The sequence below is a fragment of the Lissotriton vulgaris genome, chromosome 10, assembly GCF_964263255.1.
Source record: "Lissotriton vulgaris chromosome 10, aLisVul1.2, whole genome shotgun sequence".
NCBI lineage: Eukaryota > Metazoa > Chordata > Amphibia > Caudata > Salamandridae > Lissotriton > Lissotriton vulgaris.
Window position 1 is genome coordinate 186934969 of NC_141698.1, and position 23019 is coordinate 186957987.

Genomic DNA, 23019 nt, shown 5'->3' on the forward strand with positions numbered 1-23019 from the left:
GTGGTAATTCATATAGAGAGCAAAGTAGTCAACCCGCAAATCCTGGCTAAGGACGTGCCTGTCTGATTCCGAGGATACAGAGTGCAGTAAAGGGCATTCAAACGACTCCAACACGCTCGTCATGCTACTGTCATCAAACCAGCTTAGCCACTTGTACAATTCAAAACCTGATTAAGAAAGAAGGGAGAAAAGGGTCAAATCTCAATATATGTTCCCAGAGTCTGGGTCTACCCCGGGATCTTCATTTATAAAAGGCCCCCTCCTCACAGTCCTTGGAAAGCTGGGGGCTTGGCTGCCCATAGCATGACATGATCTTTCTCTGTGGCAGGGAATTGGGGCTTTAAGGAAACTGCTGTACAGAGGAAAGGAGGTCTTGGAGAATAAGGGGAAGCAAAACACTTGTCTAGCCCTACTCTGACTGAATCCTTTCCTGATTTTTTAACAGTTTTTTGTTGTCAGTACATAGCCCACTGTTATTCATATTTGCCACAAGGTTATGTTTTTTTTTTAACCATCTGATGTTTTCCTGTGGTGGCTATTGGCCTTCAGGAAGACATTCTATTATATTGCTCAACCCTGAGTGAGTGTGGTTTTGGTGCCTTGAATATCAACCTCCATCTTGCCTCTCAGCTGCTCTCAAGAACCATTAAGCTTGTCAGGTTGGTATCCCCCCCCCCCCCCCCTTGTGCCTCTTTCCTAACTAGGGTCCTCTAAAGTATACACTTGACAGCTTTCACATGTGTATTAAAGTGCAGGGTGGCATTGTAGTTAAAGGCAGACATCTCCCTTTCCTCAGGCAATCGAGAAGGAAATAAGTGAGACCTTCTTTGCATCCAGTTCTTGACACCCACCTGAAGCATTTGTTTCTCTGGGCAGCTTAGAGAAATATGGCAAGGAATTTATGGAGAGACGCAGATTGCACCAGTGTGTCCAGAGAGTTGACTGCAAATGTTAAGCTCTAGAAGCCCAACCCGGAACCTTGAGAGAATCAGGCAGAGATCCTCTTTGGTACGAAGAAGCTGCTGCTGGTTCGCAGAGATCAGGGATCCTCATGAGAACCTGTGGATGCTCTAGTATACAATTCTTAAACTACGTCCACTGCATACTTGGAGTAAGCTGGGTGAGACACAGGGCCCAAACTGGAAGAGAATGAGAAATGCTTCCCAGGAGGAGTAGGAGCAATCAACGGCACAGTGGGATCTTGCTGTAAGGTGACAACAGTGAAGTTTGCCACCTAGAGGACAGCCCAGGTCGCCCATGTGTGATAAATGGATTTCTTCCAGCCTGAAAGAGAGAGGAAGAAAGGTGAGCACAAATCTGAGGAAGCAGACTTCACAGTTGTTGACAATCAGAGGGGCAGAAATGAATAATGGAAACACTTTAAAATATTTCAAAAAATTAGACTTGTAGAAAAAGTCTGCTTCAGTTTGCACTTACCTGACAAAAACTGAAGAGAAAGTGTCAGGATAAGTAGTATCTTTGAAAGACGTAGGTGGAAGGTCCCTGCAACACTCAGACTGACAGTTGAGAGATCCAGGTGGTAGAGCACCTAAGGGATAGACTGAGGATAGTGGCTTGGTTTGGGAGATACTACTGGCCCTAGACAGCAGAGTTGATGTACTGTGAACGGATCTATGACAGAATTTCGACAGACAGAATTTCGACCTACACAAATATCGGCGTAATTATATCGATTGCAAGAATATCGACGCCCTATGTACAACATGGTAAGTACCAAAATATCGAAAAAATAATATCGATGTTAAAAATATCGTTGTCAAATATATCGGGTTTTTTTTGTTTAAAATAACATGAAAAATACTGTAAATAATACTTATAAATTACTTAAACATATTTAAATATATTTAATAATGGTAAAAAAATAATAATACATATTTAATAAAAAAAAAATATTAACAAATCATATATAATATATACTTACTTAACAATAATTACTATTCCCACTCCAGAGGGTGCAACCGTAGGGAAAACTGACCCTGAACCCAAAAAATATCCCTTTACCCAATAACTGAAAACTGACCCTGAACCCTAAAAATACCCCTTTACCCAAAAACCCAAAACTGACCCTGAACCCTAAAAATACCCCTTTACCCAAAAACTGAAAACTGACCCTGAACCCAAAAAATACCCCTTTACCCAAGAACTGAAAACTGACCCTGAACCCTAAAAATACCCCTTTACCCAAAAACTGAAAACGGACCCTGAACCCTAAAAATACCCCTTTACCCAAAAACTGAAAACTGACCCTGAACCAAAAAAATACCCCTTTACCCAAGAACTGAAAACTGACCCTGAACCCCCTAAAAATACCCCTTTACCAAAAAACTGAAAACTGACCCTGAACCCTATAAATACCCCTTTACCCAAAAACTGAAAACTGACCCTGAACCCTAAAAATACCCCTTTACCCAAAAACTGAAAACTGACCCTGAACCCTAAAAATACTCCTTTACCCAAAAACTGAAAACTGACCCAGAACCCTATAAATACCCCTTTACCCAAAAACTGAAAACTGACCCTGAACCCTAAAAATACCCCTTTACCCAAAAACTGAAAACTGACCCTGAACCCTAAAAATACCCCTTTACCCTAAAACTGAAAACTGACCCTGAACCCTAAAAATACTCCTTTACCCAAAATTAATTAATATTACAATTAAATTACTTCCCACCCTATTCCCCTATAAACCCACAACCCGCTCCAGTAGTAAAACATATAATTTAGTTAAAAATATACATAAATTATCAATTAATTATTCAATTATTCAATTAAAATAAATCATTGCCAATTAATATGTAATTGCAAAATAAATTAATCATTAAAAAATAATTATTTAATTACAAATAAATTACTTCCCACCCTATTCCCCTATAAACCCACAACCCGCTCCAGTAGTAAAACATATAATTTACTTAAAAATATACATAAATTATCAATTAATTAATCAATTAATCAATTAAAATAATTCATTGCCAATTAATATTTAATTGCAAAATAAATTAATCATTAAAAAATAATTATTTAATTACAAATAAATTACTTCCCACCCTATTCCCCTAAAAACCCACAACCCGCTCTGGTAGTAAAACATATAATTTACTTTTATATATTTTTTATTTATTAAAACATATTAAACACATATTATAACAATTAATTTAAATACTTAACTAAAATTGCTAACACATATTAGTAATTCGAAATTACTTACATCGATATATATGCTATCGATATAAGTAATTTCGATATTACTTACCTTAGGGTTGATATTCTGGCCATCGATATTCTGGACATCGATATTCTGTCCCTTCAATATTAGCAACTCGATATAAGTGTAAGTCGAAATTAAAGATTCGATATTTTGACTGTGTACCACTGTGAACATGAGGCCAGCAAGGCACATCTGAGTTCTGGAATTCCCAGCATAAACTCATTAGGCCTCCACACAGAAGTCACTAAGGCGTTTATCATGGCGCGCCTTAGCCCCCTATCCATACTTGATGATCATGGCAGTGGCACATTTTTTAGTTCTGACTATAGACTCATCTCCTGGTAAACATGCTAACCCAAGCATAACAGTTGAACTACTAACATTTTGGCTCTTATGGGCTTGATCTGTCTGATCTTACCCTACAAAATTCTGCTTTGCAGAAGGATAACCTGCAGTCATAGTTAAAGCTGGGTCTCCTTTTCCCCAGCCTTAGCCTGGCAACACAATCCCAGAGGAAAAACTACTGATTGTGCAGCATGTGCGTTTGATCCTAAGTGCCATCTCTTCTGTTACCCAGCGTCCTTGAACATAGAGAGATGCAACAAAGCTTTTCTGTTGTGTCCAAGATAGAGGCAGCACGTTCATTTTTGGAAGCGGACAAAGGCGTAAGTCTATGCTAACATGATGGAGGGAAGTCTTGCTGCAAAAGGAGTTTGATAGTTCTGACCAATTCCTTCCAGAATCCTAAGTTCTTTTTCGGAGGTTCTGGGTGTCCAGGGCTGGCTTTCAGGAAATGTGGACCTCTAAGTAAAGTGCCTCCTGTATCCCACCTTTTTAGTTCCGTTTCATTTCCTTTCTTCCCCTTATCGCTTTCTCTACTTCCTAATGCACAACTGATTATATCACATATTTGTCCTCATAGTTCCTCTCCTGGTGTTCCCTAGGGAGCTCTATACAGATAGGATACAGTTAAAAGTTTGTTATTCTGATTCAATGTTAGGCAGTTGTCCTTTTTTAGGTCAAGCTGTTGTAAGCAGCACGTAGCGCTGCATCCAGCGTAGCCTCTATTGTTATCCACTTGCTGGGAAAGTGGGACAAGGGATGGGCACGCGCAGGTCCGTCAGTGATTTCAGCATGTGTGCACGCACGTTCACCCACGTGCCGTGCACATCTCCTGTCCCACTTCCATGGCAAGTCAGCCTCCTGCAATCAATCACACACACAGACACACACGCATGCACACACACACACGCGCGCGCACACACACACACACACACACACACACGCACCCCACCATACCCCACTCACCGGGCTCTTTCGTCGCTGCGCTGCTACAGGCTCCGTCACTCCGCCGCATCACCTGGCACACGCGGGGCTTCCCTCGCTCATGGGAGCCCCGCACTTGCATCGGCGGCCTCAGCCGCCACTTCTGCTCATTCTGATCGTCTCCTGGCACACGCGGGGCTCTCCCTCAGGCACGGGAGCCCGCGTCACCACTGCTCCTCTGGGCCAGCCAGTCGGTGTTGCGGGGTTCCCGCAGAAGGCGGAAGTCCCGCCCCACGAGGCGTAACGTTCCTGAACTTCCTGTTTTCTACCGGCGGCGGTGAAACATTAACTGCTCTTGTTTGTTTTGCTAATAACTTTTTTTTACTGCCATCACCAGAGACCGCGAATAATGTTTTTGTCTCATACTTCTCCCTCTCAAACTGCAAATGAAAGTATGATCGACGGCGACATGAAAGCAGGAAGGGAAACGGCCGTAGGAGATAATGTTTAACTTCAATATTTTATTAGTTTTTAATTGTGTGATTATGGAACATGAGCAATGCGCACAAAACACACAATCTGAAAGCTAAATAATTTGCTGTCTGTGTCAGGGGGCTCCCTAATGAATACGCCATCCCTGCGTCAGGGGGTGCAATTAAATTAAATTTGCCTGCACTGGAGTTCACAAATTGGAGTGTAGCTGTTGCTCAATATATTATGTGTGATAATTTAGGATGTACTTCTTGCTACATGTGCCTGTGACAGCTTTAGACTAATTGCAACCCGGGATGGCATGCACCTTCTAGAAGTGTTTTGTTTATCTGAGCGCTGCCACTGAGCCCCACGGGGACGTCCCCTGCAGTCCTAGGCTGAAGTTGTGGGATGTCAGTTATTGCTTCATATTGGCTTCGGTGAGCACGTTAGCAGTGTTTTTACAAGCAGGCCCTGTCAGGCCTAGACTACCCACACGTCTTATTTATATTTTTTAACACAGCGCTTTGTCGCCCTTCAGCCCGGTGGCCATACTTTTAAGTGGCAAAAGCGCGCAGGGACTCCCAAGGAGGAAGCAGCCCTTTCTTTTGCCCCCGCTTCATGCGCTGACATTATGGAACGCTTAGCTATTTTAGACTAGGTTTCTTTTCCTTTGTTTATTCTCCGTTTAGCAAAGGTGACAGAATGTCGGGGCCAAACGATTTTCACAGTCCTGTTTTTTTTCCACTCCCATCACTACCCTCGCTCTCCAGGCATGTCCCTGGAGGGCCCTTACATTGTACAGTTATATTAATTCTGCTAACTTTCAGCCTTCATTGCTGACAACATGCCTTTTGGTTTTGGCTGCCTATTACATCAAATTTCCCATCAAACCGTGTCAGCCTCGGAGGTCAGAGATTCCACCAGAAGCTTTCGATTTTTTTGTTGTTTGCCATCTGACTTCATAGGGCAGGAGTTTTCTAAATTGCTTTCTATAGTGGCGGTAACCCGTCCAATATTAGTTAAAAGGAAACTAAATCAGCTAGATGATCATTTATCAACACAGAGGTGGAAGGAGGGCCTCAAGCAGGCTAGCTTATATAGCTGAGATCAGAAAATAAGACAACAAACGCTGTGCAGTTTGACACAGTGTTACCTAAACAATTACCTGCGTTTTTAGGTCTCGCTGAAAGCATTGCTTTAGCAATGTTTGTTTGGCGAGATTATAGTAAGGCTTTCAAAAGTCTCCCCACACACACACAACCCCACACACACACAACACCCCCCACACACACACCCACACACACACAACCCCCCCACACACACACCCACAAACACACCCCACACACAACCCCACACACACAGCCCCAAACACACACACAACGCCCCACACACACCTCAGACACAACCCCCCACACACAACCCCCCCACACACAACACCACGCACACAACTCCACACACACAACACTCCACACACAACACTCCACCCACACACCCCCATAAACGCCCCCACACACACACCCACAAACACAACACCCCCACACACACAACCCCCTCACACACACAACACCCCACACACACAACCCCACACACAACCATCTACCTATCTATCTATGGCCCTCACTCTATCTATCTATGGCCCTCACTCTATCTATCTATCTATCTATCTATCTATCTATCTATCTATCTTATCTATCTCATCTTTCTTATCTATCTTATCTGTCTTATCTGTCTGTCTGTCTGAATATCTGTCTATCTATCTATCTATCTATCTATCTATCTATCGCCCTCACTCATTCTATCTATCGCCCTCACTGTATGTATGTATCTATCTATCTATCTATCTATCTATCTATCTATCTATCTATCTATCGCCCTCCCCCTATTTATCTATCGCCCTCCATCTATCTATCTATCGCCCTCCGTCTATCTATCTATCGGCCTCCCTTTACCTATCTATCGGGCTCCCTCTATCTATCTATCGCCCTCCCTCTATCTATCGCCCTCCCTCTATCTATCTATCTATCGCACTCACTCTATCTATCTATCGCATCACCACAGCATCACTCAGCACCACCACAGCATCACTCAGGGGTACCACAACATCACTATGTGCTACCACAGCATCACTGAACGCCACAGCATCAGTCATCGCCACCACAACACCACTCAGTGCCACCACAACATCAATCATTTCAACCATTCAACAACAACTAGTTCAAATATGTTTTCTCAATGTTTCAAGCTTTATTACAAATGTCACAAAAACATGTTAAATATTTCACTTATGTTCTTGGATTTTCGTCACAATAAAATACACTGAACATAATCTTCACAAAAAGTCATTTACAAAAGTTTAAGCTATTGCCATTATAAATTACAATAACTTGTATTTAAGTATTATTTAAAAAAATTAAAAGCCATTGTTATTTGTAATATCAATACATCTAAGTCACGTAAATACAAGACATATTGCAGTACAAATGCTATAGGTGTCACATTTGCGAAAGTTAAAGCTATTGGCATTGTACATGACAAAGCTATTCATTTCGCTATTTTCAAAACCAACACATAAATAAAAAAATTGTCATTTACAATACCAATAGCTCAAACTTTCCTAATGCGAGACCTATTGCATTGCAAGTGCTTCTTTTTAAATGGAAGTTTATTTAATGTATTTATTCCACTCGGTCTCGGGCTGTAGATAGAAATGATTGAAACCAAAATGATTGAAGAATTTGGGGGTAGGATAACACAGCTTGTTTGTGGAATTGAAGATCTAAAGCTATTATTTGCACCAAAAGTGATTGTTCTGGGTTGCTGTCCTGACAGCCATATGCCTTTGAAATTAACTTTACTTCTAGTCGCATTTATGGAAGTGGAAAGCTGAATCTTGACTCCCAAAGGCACAGAAGAAGAATGGTATGGACTAATGTCTGAACCTGATAAAAGTGATACATCAGAATAAGGGCTGCCCACGGAAATTTACTAAGATGTGCAGATTGTGAGTGGAAGATCTTTGATTGTCTGGGTCTGGGGTGGAGGAAATGACGGATGAGAGGGATGTAGCAGGATCCAGGCTAATGGGAATATGTGGGAAGAAAAGCTTGCTGGTACAATAGTTGTTTGATTTTGTGTTTTAATCGAAGTGTGTTTAGTAGTCCATGTTTTTTAACATCCATGGTAGAGAAATTTAATTTTCTGATGTGGCACCCTGAAGGGCTATCTGTCTCTCGTTCTTTCGCTCCTCCACTGTTTAATTGTTTAATATCATGAAAACGTAGAACACCGCCAGACTGCAGTTAGTTTTATATTTCACACACAAGAAGCGTATTCCCCCAAATCGTCCATCTACTAGCATCATGTGCATGTATTTCTGCTACAATAGTGTGCCGTTTGGTTAAAGCCACACTATATTTAGTCCCCTTTCATGGAGGAACATTGCGCCCAACTCAGAGAATTAGAAATGAAGTGCCTTCCAGTGATGCACCACCCTCAATGTTTAGCTAGCTACCCACTTGCGTGCCTTTTTGTCTGAGGGCTGCTTCACTTCAGCAAATATCAATTAACCTATACAGGGATGGCCGAAAAGCGGCATATACAAAGATTTGCGACCCTTCACCCTGTGTGCATGTAGGAAGGTGGCTACCTGACTATGGTTACCCCAGATTTTTTGCCTTGTGTTTAGCTGGTTTTCGACTTAGTTGGCCTGGTTCCCTGCTACTCAGGGCCCCAGGCTATCTGCTCTCTCTGTAAAATGGATTCCATGTACCCTAGGTGCATAACTAAATTGGCTTGGGTCACCTTATCAGCCCCTGTACAGAGCACTATAGGTGCCCAGGGAATAGGTGCATCCAAGGCCTACCAGGGGCTGCAGCATATCTTTTGCCACCCCTGGCTGGCTATCCAAAATTGACACAACTGGCTGATCACTCAGCTGGGGCAAGGTGGTGTAATCACCCCTTGCTTAGATATAGTATGCCTATATCTAAACCTATCTGGACACATATATACCTATCAGTCACTCCTATGGCAGGCCTTAACAATCCTGGAGGCAGAGTGCTTGGTTTTATGTGAGATGGTGCTCTAGCATGAGCTGAGCCTGTCTGCAGCTGTCGGGACCAATTCCCTAAGCTGTTCCGGGATAATGCCATACCATATACTCTTAAGTGCATTATAATCCTCGCGGTTATATGTTAACTTTGGTTTGGCTTTATCAAAACATGTCGTGTAAGGTGTCATATGATTTGGAATACTACCCCCTCGCCAGTCCTGTCGACAGGGGTAGCATTCCACCCCTCTAGAGTGAGACAACATGTAACTTTGCTAAAACGCGGTTGATTTTAAAAGAGCTTCTGATCCACAAAATGGATGCTCCTGCCACAGACACAAGTCTGACCTCCTGCTGCTGACCGAAACTCAGCAGAGGAGGCCTGGACAAAGGCTTTCCTGTCGCAGGGAGGTGTTACACCACCCGAGACAGGAGATAGTGGATTGTAGCGGGGAGGTTTGAAAGAAACCAGACACTGCCTGGGGCGCACAAGGCTGCCCCTTGCATAATCTGGCCAAACCGGTTCTGGGGCACACCAGCCCCAGTCCCAGCGCAGCCTGGATCAAAGGAAAGGGGTGTATCCACCCCCTTCCTGGGTCCCACCCATAGGAGGGGACCTAGCAGGTAATCCAGCCCCCTAGATTGGTATAAGAATGGGAGCAGTGCCAACGCACTCAGATTATCCTGATGAAACATTTGAAACGAAACTCTGGACCCTTCGACATCCTACTCAACGTAGAAGACTGAAGAATCTCCCTTGTGGTCAAGGAGTGACCACCCTGTGCAAACAGGCACCATCCAGCACCTCGACGTCTGCTTTGTTGCAGTTCCCGCCGGAACTCGAGCGACAGAGATCGACGAGATCAAGCTTGCCTGCCTTCTTACAGCCCGATCCACAGTCCCGGCAGAGCTGAGGCCCGTGGAGGCGACCGGAAGCGTGGGGCACGCCATCTTGAAAAGACCACGAGACGCTGACTGTGCAGCCCACGAGTGACCCTCGAAGCTGTACACCGGGGTTTGAGAAGCCCCAACCCAGAGCCACTCTTGCACCGAAGCTCACCCCTCTACACTCGACGAGTGGTGCGTGGGGCCCTTCTGCTTTCTTTGGCTCAACGCGTTGGCCCGGTCACTTGCCAGCTGGCTTGTGGCCCCTGTGCCGGCGGAAACCTAAATACGACTTGCGATTCTGGTTGCTCCAGACTTGCACCCGCTCCTCTGAAAAGGAGCACCCGCTCTGACCCTCCCGGTCCGAGTGAGAAGCAATCTTCCAGTCCTGCGTGGATTGCTCTTACCAAGTGTTGTTTGCTCTGATCTTGAAGCAGACAGCGCCGACGGTGAGAGCCTGCGTGGGACAGCTCGTGACCCGCTCCTGGACGTCGCAGATGCCCCAGAGCCCACGTGGCAGCGGAGAGAAGCTCCTCGACAACCACCTGATTGCGCCCGACATTGCCTGGTTCCGTCCTGGTTCCACCCTGGTCACTGCTGAGTGACCCAGACTCTGTCCCCTCTGCTTTCAGGTACTTTTCTACTCTGATCCACCCTTGGATCACACCGGACACTTCTCCTTCACATCGCCTGCAGCATCTTCAGCTTCAAGCACCAACAACCTGCGTGACGAATCCCGACGCCACTTCGACCCTATGCACCCGCTTCCTGTGGGTGAGGTAACTCAGCAACGCCGGTGTTCCCACACTGGTACACACCTCTAGGGTCTGTGTCTAAAGCTTTGTCCATCTAGGTTCAGCTGAAGTATCCTTAAACTCTATTTGTGTAACTTTTACGCACCATTGACTTTGCATTGGTGCATGCGTGTGCTTTAAGCGCTGCACCCGAATCCCGCGGGCTTTTCCCGACTTCAGCATTTCCTGTCCCGACTGCTCCCAGCGATTCCCTAGGCCCTAGGCCTAACCACTGTTCGATTGGTATCTCTTATACCACTTTCTTAATATATGGTTTGAGTGGCCACCCGCCCTCATCCATAATTGTGCAACTTTTATATGTTTAACTGTGCTTTTGTTTAAACGCTTGTGCCCCTTTACTCATAAAGAGTACTGGGGATTATTCTAGTAATAAATACATATATTTTTATAATATATACTTGTGTGGTGTCCTTTCATTTGATATTACAGGATTGTGATTGGTAAAACAGCTCGCTTAACACGACCCCTTGAGTTTAGCCTTTCAGGCTGCTTAGTCCATGCTACCCCTAGGATAGCTTGTCTATAAGGTTGACTTACAACCAGACACCATAAGGGATTGCTTGGACTGATACAAGGTGGTTCCAGAATTGGAAACATCATATATCAGGCCAACTTCTCACAGCGCAGTATTATTTTTTTTATTTTGCCCTTTTTTGATTGCTTGTAAACTTTTCACAGGGACATTTTTGAAGAAAGATGTGACACCTCATTTGTCACCCAAATTTATTGCAGTGTTTTGAAAATAAAAGCCAAAGGTTTTTTTTTTCTTTCTGTTATATTGAGAATCCAATCGACAAGTAGATACAGAACATCATACAGATGCAATTTGCTTTTTATACATAAAATAGTGTCACCTTTAAGGTGCACTATCTTTTGTGGAAGAAATGAGCAAGCCATTTATGCTAATTGAATGTGAACCTAACCTATGCCTTTCTTCATATACATTGCAGCTACTTTGTCGACTACAGTAAGTCACCCAGTCACACGTCATTAAACATGCTTAATCCGCATCTTGGGTTAGTAGAGAAGATAAAATCATGTTTTGATGCAAACTGAAGGATTTGTGAATGTTATGATAACTAGTGATTCCTGCCTTTTTTCTGACGAAGACAATTCGCAATTATTTTCTTCTTCAGGGCTGTCGATCACTGGCAGTAGGACACCCTGGTTACATCAGCCATGATAAAGAGACCTCAATAAAGTACGTCAGTCATCAGCAGCCCAACCATCCCCAGCTCTTCACCATTGTGCGGCAAGCCTGTGTTAGGAGCCTGAGTTGTGAGGTATGAAGGCATTTTCTACCTTAATGTATCATCTTAATTGTGAATATCTGTTGAATTGTGAATACTACTGGGCAATTAGCTAGTAATGGACTTAATTTTGTGCAGTTTCAATATGCTAAACTTAGATGTGGCTCCATTTCTTCTTGTCAATCCTGTGTTTTAAATAGTGCTTAATTCTATTATTTAATAATGAAGTCCGTTCATGATGGAACAATTCTCTAGTCCTAACATCACCTAATTCGACACAGCACTAGCAAAATATGATTCCAACGTTTTATGCTTTACCTCTTTGCTTTTACATGCTTTGGTGGAAGTGTTGAAAAACTTCAGGTCTCTCCCGCCAGACAACTTTTAGCTGTCAATAGGCAAAAGCCTATTATGGAACATACCAAAAACATACAGTGGGCTGAGAGCTCACCCATTGCTTGTCATTTGTTGGCCTTATTGTGACCCATATTTGCTTGCATCGTATTCAATGGCTTGCTTTTCGCTTGTGTTTGTCCTCTCCTTGAGCATACCTCTTTACCGTTCTTGTGACTGATTAGCTTGTATCCTTCCACTGCTCAAATGTTGAGAACTACGTTTTTCTTTTTCATTAAGCACTCTACGAGAGAGCATGTCTTCTTGCTCTCTCATGTGCTGCTTATAATGTCAAATACCTGCCTCCCGTTGCTTCTCCTACCCATCACTAACTCCTTTTTTGACTCCCTATACCTTGCTGTCCTTGAAGTAAATGTTGTAATTATTTTTTATTTATTTACTTTTATGTGGAGGCCTAGCAACTGCTGGCCTGCTCTGCATTCTAAAAAAACACCTTTCGGTAACTTAGTAACTCCACCCACTTCCCATTGTTCTCCCCCCACACACTTTCGCCCACCCCTTGAAGTCCTTTTAATATTTTAATTGTTTTAAGACTCCAGCATCTGCCATTTGATGCTTGACCACGTCACTATTTGAAAAGTGCTTTAGTGGAAATAAAACGACATGTGTTTAATTTACTGCTCTAATTGGTGTCTGAAACTTAGATCGTAAATAAAAAAACAAAAGAAAAAATTACGCCTCATCATTCCATAGACACAGACATACGTAGTGACATGTGCATGCATATGTGCACCTACAGAATGACACAATCAGTCGCAACAGCATCGGCATTGCAATTGCGTGACGATGCAGCATGGCATTGGCAAAAAAGCGTTACAAAGCCAATAAGTCAACAAGGCGAGACCTCTCTGCTTTGCCAGTGCTTGTTATGTATCGTGACATTTCTCGTGTTGCTTCAATATAAACCCAGTTTAAGTTCGCTATTTACAATTGCATGAATAGGAGAAAGACTGTTGTGTTAAGCTTTGGCAAGTGGCATTTTTGGACTGTTTGCCTTCTTGTGATCACCTTCTCTCTTTCAAAGGTGTGTCCTGGACGAGAAGGACCAATCTTTTTTGGCGACGAGCAGCATGGGTTCGTCTTTAGTCACACCTTCTTTATTAAGGATAGCTTGGCCCGTGGCTTCCAGCGCTGGTACAGCATCATAGTCATCATGATGGACAGGATCTACCTCATCAACTCCTGGCCCTTCCTTCTGGCAAAGATCCGAGGCATTCTGGATGAGCTGCAGGGGAAGGCCCTGAAGGTTGGTAACACTAGAGAAGCCAGGAAAGGACGAAGAATCAACAGGACACCAGGGCTTTATCATAGGCAGCATCACAGGGTACCAACAGTGCTCCAATGATGTTACTAAGGTGGCATTAAGCATAGGAAGGGTTTTCATTGGTCCAATCCTTCATATTGTCCGCATTCCTCTAATTGTGTGCCTCTACCTACTTATCTCAACTCTACATCCATACATTCGTAGTCTCCCTCTTTTTGTTTGAATTTCATACTTCTCATGATACTTTAGAGAACCTTTGTCAAAAAGTAGATTTTTCATTTGTTATGGCATGTGTTACCTGACCCCTCCAACTGGAAATGCTTGGTCATAGTTTTCACATTTTAATGGACATAAAAAGCAGTTTAAGACAGCAGACTGCTTTATAAGCATATATATGTGCTACAGGCTAGTAAATGGCACTTTTTAAGCTTCACTTGGTTTTAATTTAAGCCTCCTTGCAAATGTAGTTCTGTCCCCTAACATTACTGATAAAGGCTTCCTCAGAGTGTGATGTCATGTGTTGAGAAGATGCATCAAAACTGACCCGTTTATCCTGAGGCATGGTTGGAAAATGCCACAATAATCAAACGATGAAGGTAAAAGCTTATGCTTTGTATCTCCAATATCCAATTTTGCAATCAACCTAATTGTACAATTATTCAAATATTCATTGCAGAATTTTTTTAAATAATAAATGAGCCAAAGTAAGCGCATTAGACACTAGAAGAGCACTTGGAGCCCTAAAGCGTACTGATGCAGCCCTTCTCATGACTATCCTGAGCCAAGAGCCAATACGTCCTTAAGTGGACAGTAGAGAATGCTGGGGGCTACAAAGTTCCATGGGTGGAGGACAGTGACCCTGGCAAAAATGAATTGTAACCTTTGCTTTTAATACCGATAATCCTCACTCCATTCCTGCTTATGCTTGATGCTTCCTTAGGTAGTCTGGCCCCCTCTGTTGATGGTGTCTAAAATTGCCAACTATAAATGCCATAGATGTAGCCCTCCTTGGCACACCACCTGCCAAAAACTGCAAAGAAATACATCTTCCTATGACTGGAGTCTGTTTTCAAGCAGATATTGGTGTATCATTTGTCACCGTAATTCCATTTTTTGCATAGATCAGACTAAAGCTCCCAACTCTGAAACCCCATCAAGAGAAAATGGTTATGCAGAGACCAAGGCAAACATCAATTTACTGTGGTTCATGCGGAGGGCATTATACCAAGACCTTTATTTCTTCTTTTGCTAATTAAGCCTGTTTTTGCTCTTAGGTTTTTGAGGCAGAACAGTTTGGATGTCCACAGCGGCCTCTTAGGATTAACACAGCTTTCACACCTTTTCTGCATCAGAGAAATGGAAATGCTGCAAGGTCGCTGACATCGCTGACCAATGATGAGAACCTCTGGGCCTGCCTGCACACCTCATTTGCTTGGTAATTTATGCCTCTAATTTGTATTGAATTCTACTCTTATACACATCCCAACACTAGGATGATTTATTTAGTCCACTGTTTTATACAGGTCCAAATGTCTCTATCTTCAAGAGACTGACTAAGGTAACTGTCATTAACTCTTTGCATGCCGCTTTTGCAGTGGTCTTTTCTCTTGAAAACTTTAGTAATCATGAGTATCATCATGCAGTGCTCATAAAACTTACAATATTGAAAGTGAAAGAGAAAAATTACCTACAATGAAAACCCAATAAATAAACATATAAAATCAATTACATCATTGATTATTATAAGCAACATTTATAGAATATATATCTGAAAGAAACAGGTTAGTGTTAGATTCCTTACCTTAGAATATCCCCAGGCGTCAGACTGGATCCGGAATATTTTCGTCAGCAGTACCACTGCTAGGCGTCGTCTGCGGCTCCGCGTCCTTCGTCGGAGTACTTAGACGCCGTCCTTTTTCCGTGCCAGAAGCGCAGATCCGGGAAGAGCAGTACTCTAGTTATTTTTTGATCTCTTTTGATCACTTTTCGAGTCGACCTTTGACTTGCGGTGCCGATAGGGATGCCTGGTTTTAAACCTTGTGAGGCCTGTCACCGCCTGATGTCGGTGACCGACCCCCACCGTCGGTGCCTTTACTGCCTCGGGGCCAACCATGATGACAAGTCGTGCCCCGACTGCCAGGCCTTGACCTCGAAGGCTAGACGGGAGCGGGTCCCGTAAGCTGCTTGAGCTCCGGCAGTCGGCTCCATGCCGCTCGAGGTCCCGGTCGAGGGGGAAGTCGAGGGACCGGTCACGGAGTCGCAGTCATTGCCGCTCCATGAGTCACCACCACTCGTCGGGCTCCAAGTCCTCAGGTAAGTCAAGGCATTCGAAAAAGAAGTCGAAGAGGCGTCATCGCTCTTCTGACTCCCCCCGACACTCGCACGACGCGGCCATGTGTTCGGGCGACACCGCCCACGTGGCTCCGTCGGAGCCGCAGGCGCCGCGTCCAGCTCCATACCCGCCGGTCCCTGGGCTGCACGCGACGCCGGAGGAGATCAGTGCTTTCCTCACGGCCATGAGTTCGCACTTCCCTCCGTCGGAACCTGCCGAGGTGCCTTCGGGCCCCGCGGGTCCGACTGGGAGCCCTAGCAGGCCGGCAGCTCCGGCCCCGACGCATGCTTCGGCCCCGGCATCGTGGTCGAACTCCGGTTCCGACGCCGCAGGGCCCAGCAGGATCCAGGCCTGGATCCGGATCGTCAGCAGTCGACCTTACAACTCCTCCGGTGGCGCCGACCCCGAGGGTGTCGCCGGCGTCGATGGGTGAGGCCTTCAGCTACGACCTGGCTCCATCATTTTTGCCTGCTTATCAGGAGATGGATGACGAGGAGGACTGGGAGGGGTCTGAGGACCCTCTGGCACAGCGGTGCCAGTTGAGCCAGAACTGGGCAGAAGAGCTGGGGGAGGCCAGTGGTCTGGACACTTCGCCCGACACTGGATTCGTCTCTCCTCCCTCCGTGGCGTCGGAGGAGGGGGCTGCTTACAGCGTGGTGTTGAACAGGGCGGCCAAGGCCTTGGCTCTTGAGCTCCCTGTCGCGGCCGTAAGGACTAAACTCCTCACTGAGTGCTCAAACCGCAGGCAAGCTCCTCGGAGCCTCTACTGCAGTTTAACGAAGCCCTCACCGACGTTCTGATGGGCAAATGGTCCAAGCCCTCCACAGGGCTCCCTATGGATCGGAATGTGGCCCGACACCACCGCCCGGCTCCGGGCAACCCCTGCTTTCTGTCCGTTCACCCCACCCCCGAGAGCCTGGTCATTCAGGCCTCTACGTCCCAGACCGCATTCCGGACCGCTCCTCCCGATCGGGGAATCCAAAAGGTATGATCATTTTGGGAAGAAACTGTTCTCCTCCCTGAGTTTTGGGGCTGCGGTCTGTCAACACCTCCTGCCTTTTGGGCCGTTACACCCACTCCCTGTGGGATACGGTTGTGGAGGTGCTGCCACAGTGCCCAGAGGAGGCCCGGTCACGGCTCTCCAAGCCCTGGCGGAAGGGCGGGATGCAGCACGCTACTTTATCTGGTGTGGACTTGACACCACGGACTAGCTGGGTAGAGCGATTGCAACGATGATGGCGGTTCGCCGCCACGCCTGGCTGAGGTTTGCCAACTTTTCGGGGGATGTCCAGGCCATGTTCATGGACATGCCCTTCGATGGCCGTCACCTCTTTGGCGACAAAGCGGACAGTGTGCTGGAGCGTTTCAAGGACTCCAGGGCTACAGCCAAGTCCTTGGGCCTAGGCCAACGCCAGCAAACTTCCGCTTTTCGCCCCTTTCGTGGCCAAGGAAGGGGCACCCCCACATGTCCAGCCTACCACAGGCCGCAGAACCAGTCTCAACGTGGTCACGCACGTGGTTACTGCCGTGGCAGTGCTGGGGACAACGGCAGGGACAGTCCACATCCGCTCCCGCAGCATCTGCCTCTAAGCCTTCCTAGTCCGGCAGTTCAGGCCCATTCGATGCCAGTGGGGAACAGGGTTCCCCATCACCTCTTCCACTGGGTGATCATCACGTCGGACAGGTGGATGCTGCAAATCGTCCAAAGCGGCTACTCCCCCCCCCCTTCGAGGCAACCCATCCAGCCATGCCACTGCAGTACCACCGCATGTGGAGGGATCACTTTCAACTTCTGCAGGAGGAAGTTACGGCCCTCTTGGCCAAGGGGGCCATCAAACGCGTTCCTGGGCCAGAAGTAGGACGTGGTTGCTATTCCCACTACTGTCTGGTACCCAAGAAGGGCACAGGAGGCCGACGCCCTATCTTGGACCTACGGAGCGTCAACGGCTTCCTCCGGAAGGAGAAGTTCAAGATGCTGACTTTGGCTAAGGTCCTAGCTGCCCTGGACCCAGGAGACTGGATGGTAGCGTTGGACTTGCAGAACGCGTATTTCCACATCCCCGTCCTGACGGCCCACCGGCGCTACCTCCGGTTCACGGTAGACCACGAGCACTTTCAGTTTACCGTGCTCCCCTTCGGCCTTACCAGTGCCCCTCGGGTGTTCACGAAAGTGATGGCGGTGGTCGCAGCTCATCTGCGCAGATCAGGGATTTCAGTCTTCCCCTATCTCGACGATTGGTTGTTGAAGGCGGGCTCGCCCCAAACAGTCGTCTCCCACCTCCAGACTACGGCCGACCTCCTGCACTCGCTGGGGTTCCCCATCAAACGTGCCGAAGTCACACCTGTGCCCCTCTCAGAAGCTCCTTGTCATCGGAGCGGTTCTGGACTCGGCTCAGTTTTGGGTTTATCCCCCTGAGCAGCGGGTTCGGGATATTCAGGCTCTGATTCCGATCTTTCAGCCTTCATCCCGAGTCTCAGTCAGGTTGATGCTGCGGCTCCTGTGGCTGATGGCCTCCTGCATCCTTCTGGTGCATCACACCAGGTGGCACAGCATCAGGGCAACCTGTCTGACCACGTCCTGATTTCGGAGGGCACTGCGAGTCAGTTGCAGTGGTGGCTCACGAACCGCGATTGGGTCAGCGGCAGATCTCTCTCCCTACCCCAACAGGAGCACGTAGTGATGACAAATGCATCCCTCCTGGGATGGGGGGGCCACATGGGAGAGAGGGAGAATAGAGGCCTCTGGTCTCTGGCAAAGTCCCGGCCCCATATCAACCTTCTGGAAATGTGGGCGATCCGACTTGCACAGAAGGCATTCCTTCCCTCTGTCAGAGGAGGTGTAGTGCAAGTGTTCACGGACAACACCACCGCCATGTGGTACTGCAATAAATAGGGCGGGTGGGGTTGTGGACCCTTTGCCAGGAGGCTCTGCGCCTCTGGCAATGGCTGGAACACCAGGGCGTCACCCTGGTTGTTCAACACCTGGTAGGTTCCCTGAACGCCAGGGCGGACGAACTCAGCCGCCGGTGCATGATGGATCACGAATGGCGTCTGAACTCTGACGTGGCACAAGGTCTCTTTCAGCAGTGGGGAGACCCTTGGTTAGATCTATTCGCCACCAAAGAGAACGCACAATGTCATCAGTTCTGCGTGTTGGAATTTGCAAGGCGGCACTCGCTCGGCGACGCTTTTTGGAAGAGTGGAGCTGTGGTCTGTTGTGCGCCTTTCCGCCTATACCACTTCTGCCCAGAGTGCTGAAGAAGTTCAGGCGAGACCGGGCCCAAGTCATCCTTGTGGCTCCGGACTGGGCACAAAGATACTGGTATCCCTAGCTACTCAGCATGTCAGTCGATCCCCCAATTCGTCTGCCTCTTCAGGAGGACCTTCTGTTGCAGCAGCAGAGGACGGTCCTCCACCCGAACCTGTCCAGTCTCCACCTACATGTGTGGAGATTGAGCGGCGGCAGTTGAGGCCATTTGGCTTGCCTCCTGAAGTTTGCAATGTGATTCTGGCAGCCAGGCGTCCCTCCACAAAAACGGTATACGCCTGCAGATGAAACAAATTTGTGGTATGGTGCACAGCAAAGGCTGTGGATCCACTCTCTGCCCCCCTTTCAGAGGTTCTCCTCTTCCTTCTTTCTCTTGCCCAGAAGGGCTCTGCTCTGGGCACTATCAAAGGCTACCTCTAGGCCATTTCAGCCTTCTTAAGGCTTCCTGATCAGCCTTCTCTTTTCAAGTCCCCAATTGTAAATAGATTCTTGAAAGGCATCACACACATGTTTCCTCCTGTTCCCTTCGTGATGCCTCAGTGGGACTTTCATCTTGTTCTAACGTATCTGATGTGCGCTCCTTTTGAGCCTCTTCATAACTGTCCTCTTCGTCTTCTGACTCTTAAAACTGCTTTCCTGGTTGCCATCACCTCTGCCAGGAGAGTGAGTGAGCTCCAGGCTCTATCTTCTAAACCTCCTTTCCTCTCTGTCCATCCGTACAAGGTTGTTCTAAGGATTCGTCCTTCTCTCCTGGCCAAGGTGGTCACAGACTTTCATATCGGGCAGACCATCACCTTTCCCACCTTCTATCCACCTCTGCATGCCTCGAAAGAGGAAGAGAGGCTCCACCGTCTGGACCTAAAACGTGCACTCTCATTCTATCTGGACCGCACACGCCAGTTCCGGGTGGACGGCCAGCTCTTTGTTGGTTACGTGGGCGCAAAGAAGGGACAGGCGTTGCACAAGCGGACCATCTCTCGGTGGGTTGTCTTGTGCATCAAGGTTTGCTACTCTTTGGCGAAAAAGGAGCCTCCTGTTGGGCTGCGCGCCCATTCCACTGGGGCTACGGCGGCTACTATTGCCCTGGGTCGGGGAGTCCCCTTGCAGGACATCTGCCAGGCAGCTAAGTGAGCCTCGCTGCACACGTTTGCTAGGCATTACTGCCCGGACAGCCAAGTCCGGAGAGATGGCTTTTTCGGCCGTTCCGTTCTCCACGACTTTCTGGTGTGATCTTGGTTCCCAGACCCACCACCGGGGTTGGTATTGCTGTGGTATCTATTCTAAGGTAAGGAATCTAACACTAACCTGTTTCTTTCAGATGCACAAGTTACTTACCTTCAGTAACAATATATCTATAAGAAACAGTAGTTAGTGTTAGATTCCTTACCGCCCCACCCATCCTCCCCGTTCTGCGAACCAATATCTAGGGTTAAGGACATCCCTTTCAGGGCCCTAGTTTCATGGCACCAGTGTCGGTTTCTATCATGGCTCTGCGTTACTGGCGCGGAAAGCTATGTACAGAACTGCCGTCCGCGCGTGAGGGCGGCGTCTAAGTACTCCGACGACGTCATCCCGGCGATCACGACGCCGACGACTGACGCGGAGCCGCAGACGACGCCTAGCGACGCGCAGGGGTACTGCTGATGAAAACTTTACAGATCCAGTCTGACTCCTGGGGATATTCTAAGGTAAGGAAGCTAACACTAACTACTGTTTCTTACTTATATATCAGTCCCGAAGGTAAGTAAGTTGTGCTTTACACCCAATAAAATATAAAATTATATGCTAGTGCATAAACTATATACTCAATGACTTAACAAGCACAGACTTTCCCTTATTATGTTATCACACTATTTTATGCAGCTGCCCATCAACAAAAGGGTAACTAAAAGCTCAGTGACATATTAGCTTATCAATAGTAACTTTCTCCTACATGACTCTGCTCTAAATGCAAAGTTTGCCTTACTAAATTACATAATAAAAATGCCAGTTTTTTCAAATATAAATGAATAGGGCATCATTCCTTTATCTCACCTTAAAAGCTTTTAGCACAGGTTAATTTCTTTGGGTAACATAACAGTGGGACCATGCATCTGATTCTCACATTGACCCAAATTACATAACTAATACTTATAAGTATCAGAACATCACATAGACATAACGCTAAATAAACAAATGCAGAAGTGTAATATAATGATTCCTCATATGTGTTAATTTCATTTGTCATAAGCTTTCTCTCTTTCCTGAATACTTTTGTGGAAAGGCTAGTTTGGATCTAAGGTGGTCATAAATTAAACATTAATTTCTTCACATAACTTTGTATCCAAAAATCTTGATTTGATAGTTGTTCTAATAGTCCAACTTAAATTACTCGGTCCAATATCTAGTAAAATATTATTAGCATAGTCTACCTAATGAAGTGTTCAAGATCCCTCAGTGTTAATGCTCCTTTAAGCCATGACCATATATGGAGATTTGAGTGTGTGGCCTTAGCTTGGGCCAGAGCAATATTGGAGCCACTATGAATATGTGCCACACTTACCAACATCTGCAAATAGTTTAGGGTGGTAGATTTTGAAATATTAAAGGCTTTTGTGGAAGTAAAAAAGAGTGCACGTTTTAGGTGCCCCAGTTTTCACAAACATATAGTGCCCCAGCCCCTGTCTTTGACCTAATGACTTCAAGTGGGGTAATTAAAGGACTATTAACTAATATTGATCCGAGGGCTTCAACACTTTCAAAGTATTGGCTCAAATCATCCTTTGTTACATATCTACTAAATATAAGCACTGTCAATAATGTTTGTCACACTTAATTCCATGTACAGCATATTTATGGGAGTAGATTACGGAAGATTACATCAACCTAAACAAGTCATATTTTTTGGAAGCAAAAAAAGAGTGAACATTTAAGGCACCCAGAGTTCAGAATCATAAAGGGCTTCAGCATCCATTTTTAGAGTACAGACTTCAAGTGGGACAGTCTTTACCTATTGTTTAGGTAGGGCTGCAATAACATTCAAAGGTGTGGTATCAGAATATTGAGTACTAAATGTCATGCTAGACAAATATTGTAGAACAAATTTAGATGGCCAAAATATTGATACAGTAAGTATAGGTTTACTTATATTTAACTCCACATCTACACATTATAAATAGTAAAGTTATACTAATCAATATATAATTGCCTACTCGCATTTGCATGACCTGCATGTTAGGTTGGACGCTTTTCTGTGCTCATCACATATGCTCCCCACGGTGGGTGGGGCGGAGTATTTGGCTCGGACGATGTCGGACCACAATCCTTTGTTGTTGTCTCTGAACTGGATGGTGGAAGTTAACTGTGTGCCAACATGGCGATTGCAACCTGACACCCTGGATGACTTGCTTTTCAGGGAGGCCCTTGGGGAACGCATAGAACGTTACTTTGAGGAGAATAGCGGCTCCGCCTCCACTAGGGCGGTGGAGTGGGACGCGTTTAAAGTGGTGGTACGGGGGCACTGTATTGGGAACGTTGCGGGGGCCCGCAAGACTTTGATGGATGATCTTGAGAAGGCGGAAAAGTGGCTGAGGGAGATGGAGAGGGGCCGCCCGAATCACCCTGAGCTACAGGAGGGGCTTAGTGGTGCCAGGGAGGTGCTAGCGGTGGAGCTGGAACGGCTGCGTAGCTTTGACCATAAAACATACATGACGAAGGCGCATGCGGAAGGTGATAAGGCGGGGTCAATGCTGGCGTGGCTTGCCAACCCAGTCAGGCGGGGCATGCCGATCATGA

The 23019-nt window shown here is 46.3% G+C and overlaps 1 protein-coding gene across 2 annotated transcripts in view; it reads left to right on the forward strand.

Moving 5' to 3' along the window:
* FLCN (folliculin) overlaps positions 1-23019 on the forward strand; it is a 232767-nt gene that overhangs the window by 29900 nt on the left and 179848 nt on the right. For both annotated transcript variants that reach the window (XM_086940860.1, XM_086940859.1), the window contains exons 3-5: positions 11854-12000; positions 13406-13627; positions 14920-15080. In XM_086940860.1, coding sequence (XP_086796986.1) covers positions 11854-12000; positions 13406-13627; positions 14920-15080 — 530 coding nt within the window. The remainder of the gene's footprint in view (positions 1-11853; positions 12001-13405; positions 13628-14919; positions 15081-23019) is intronic.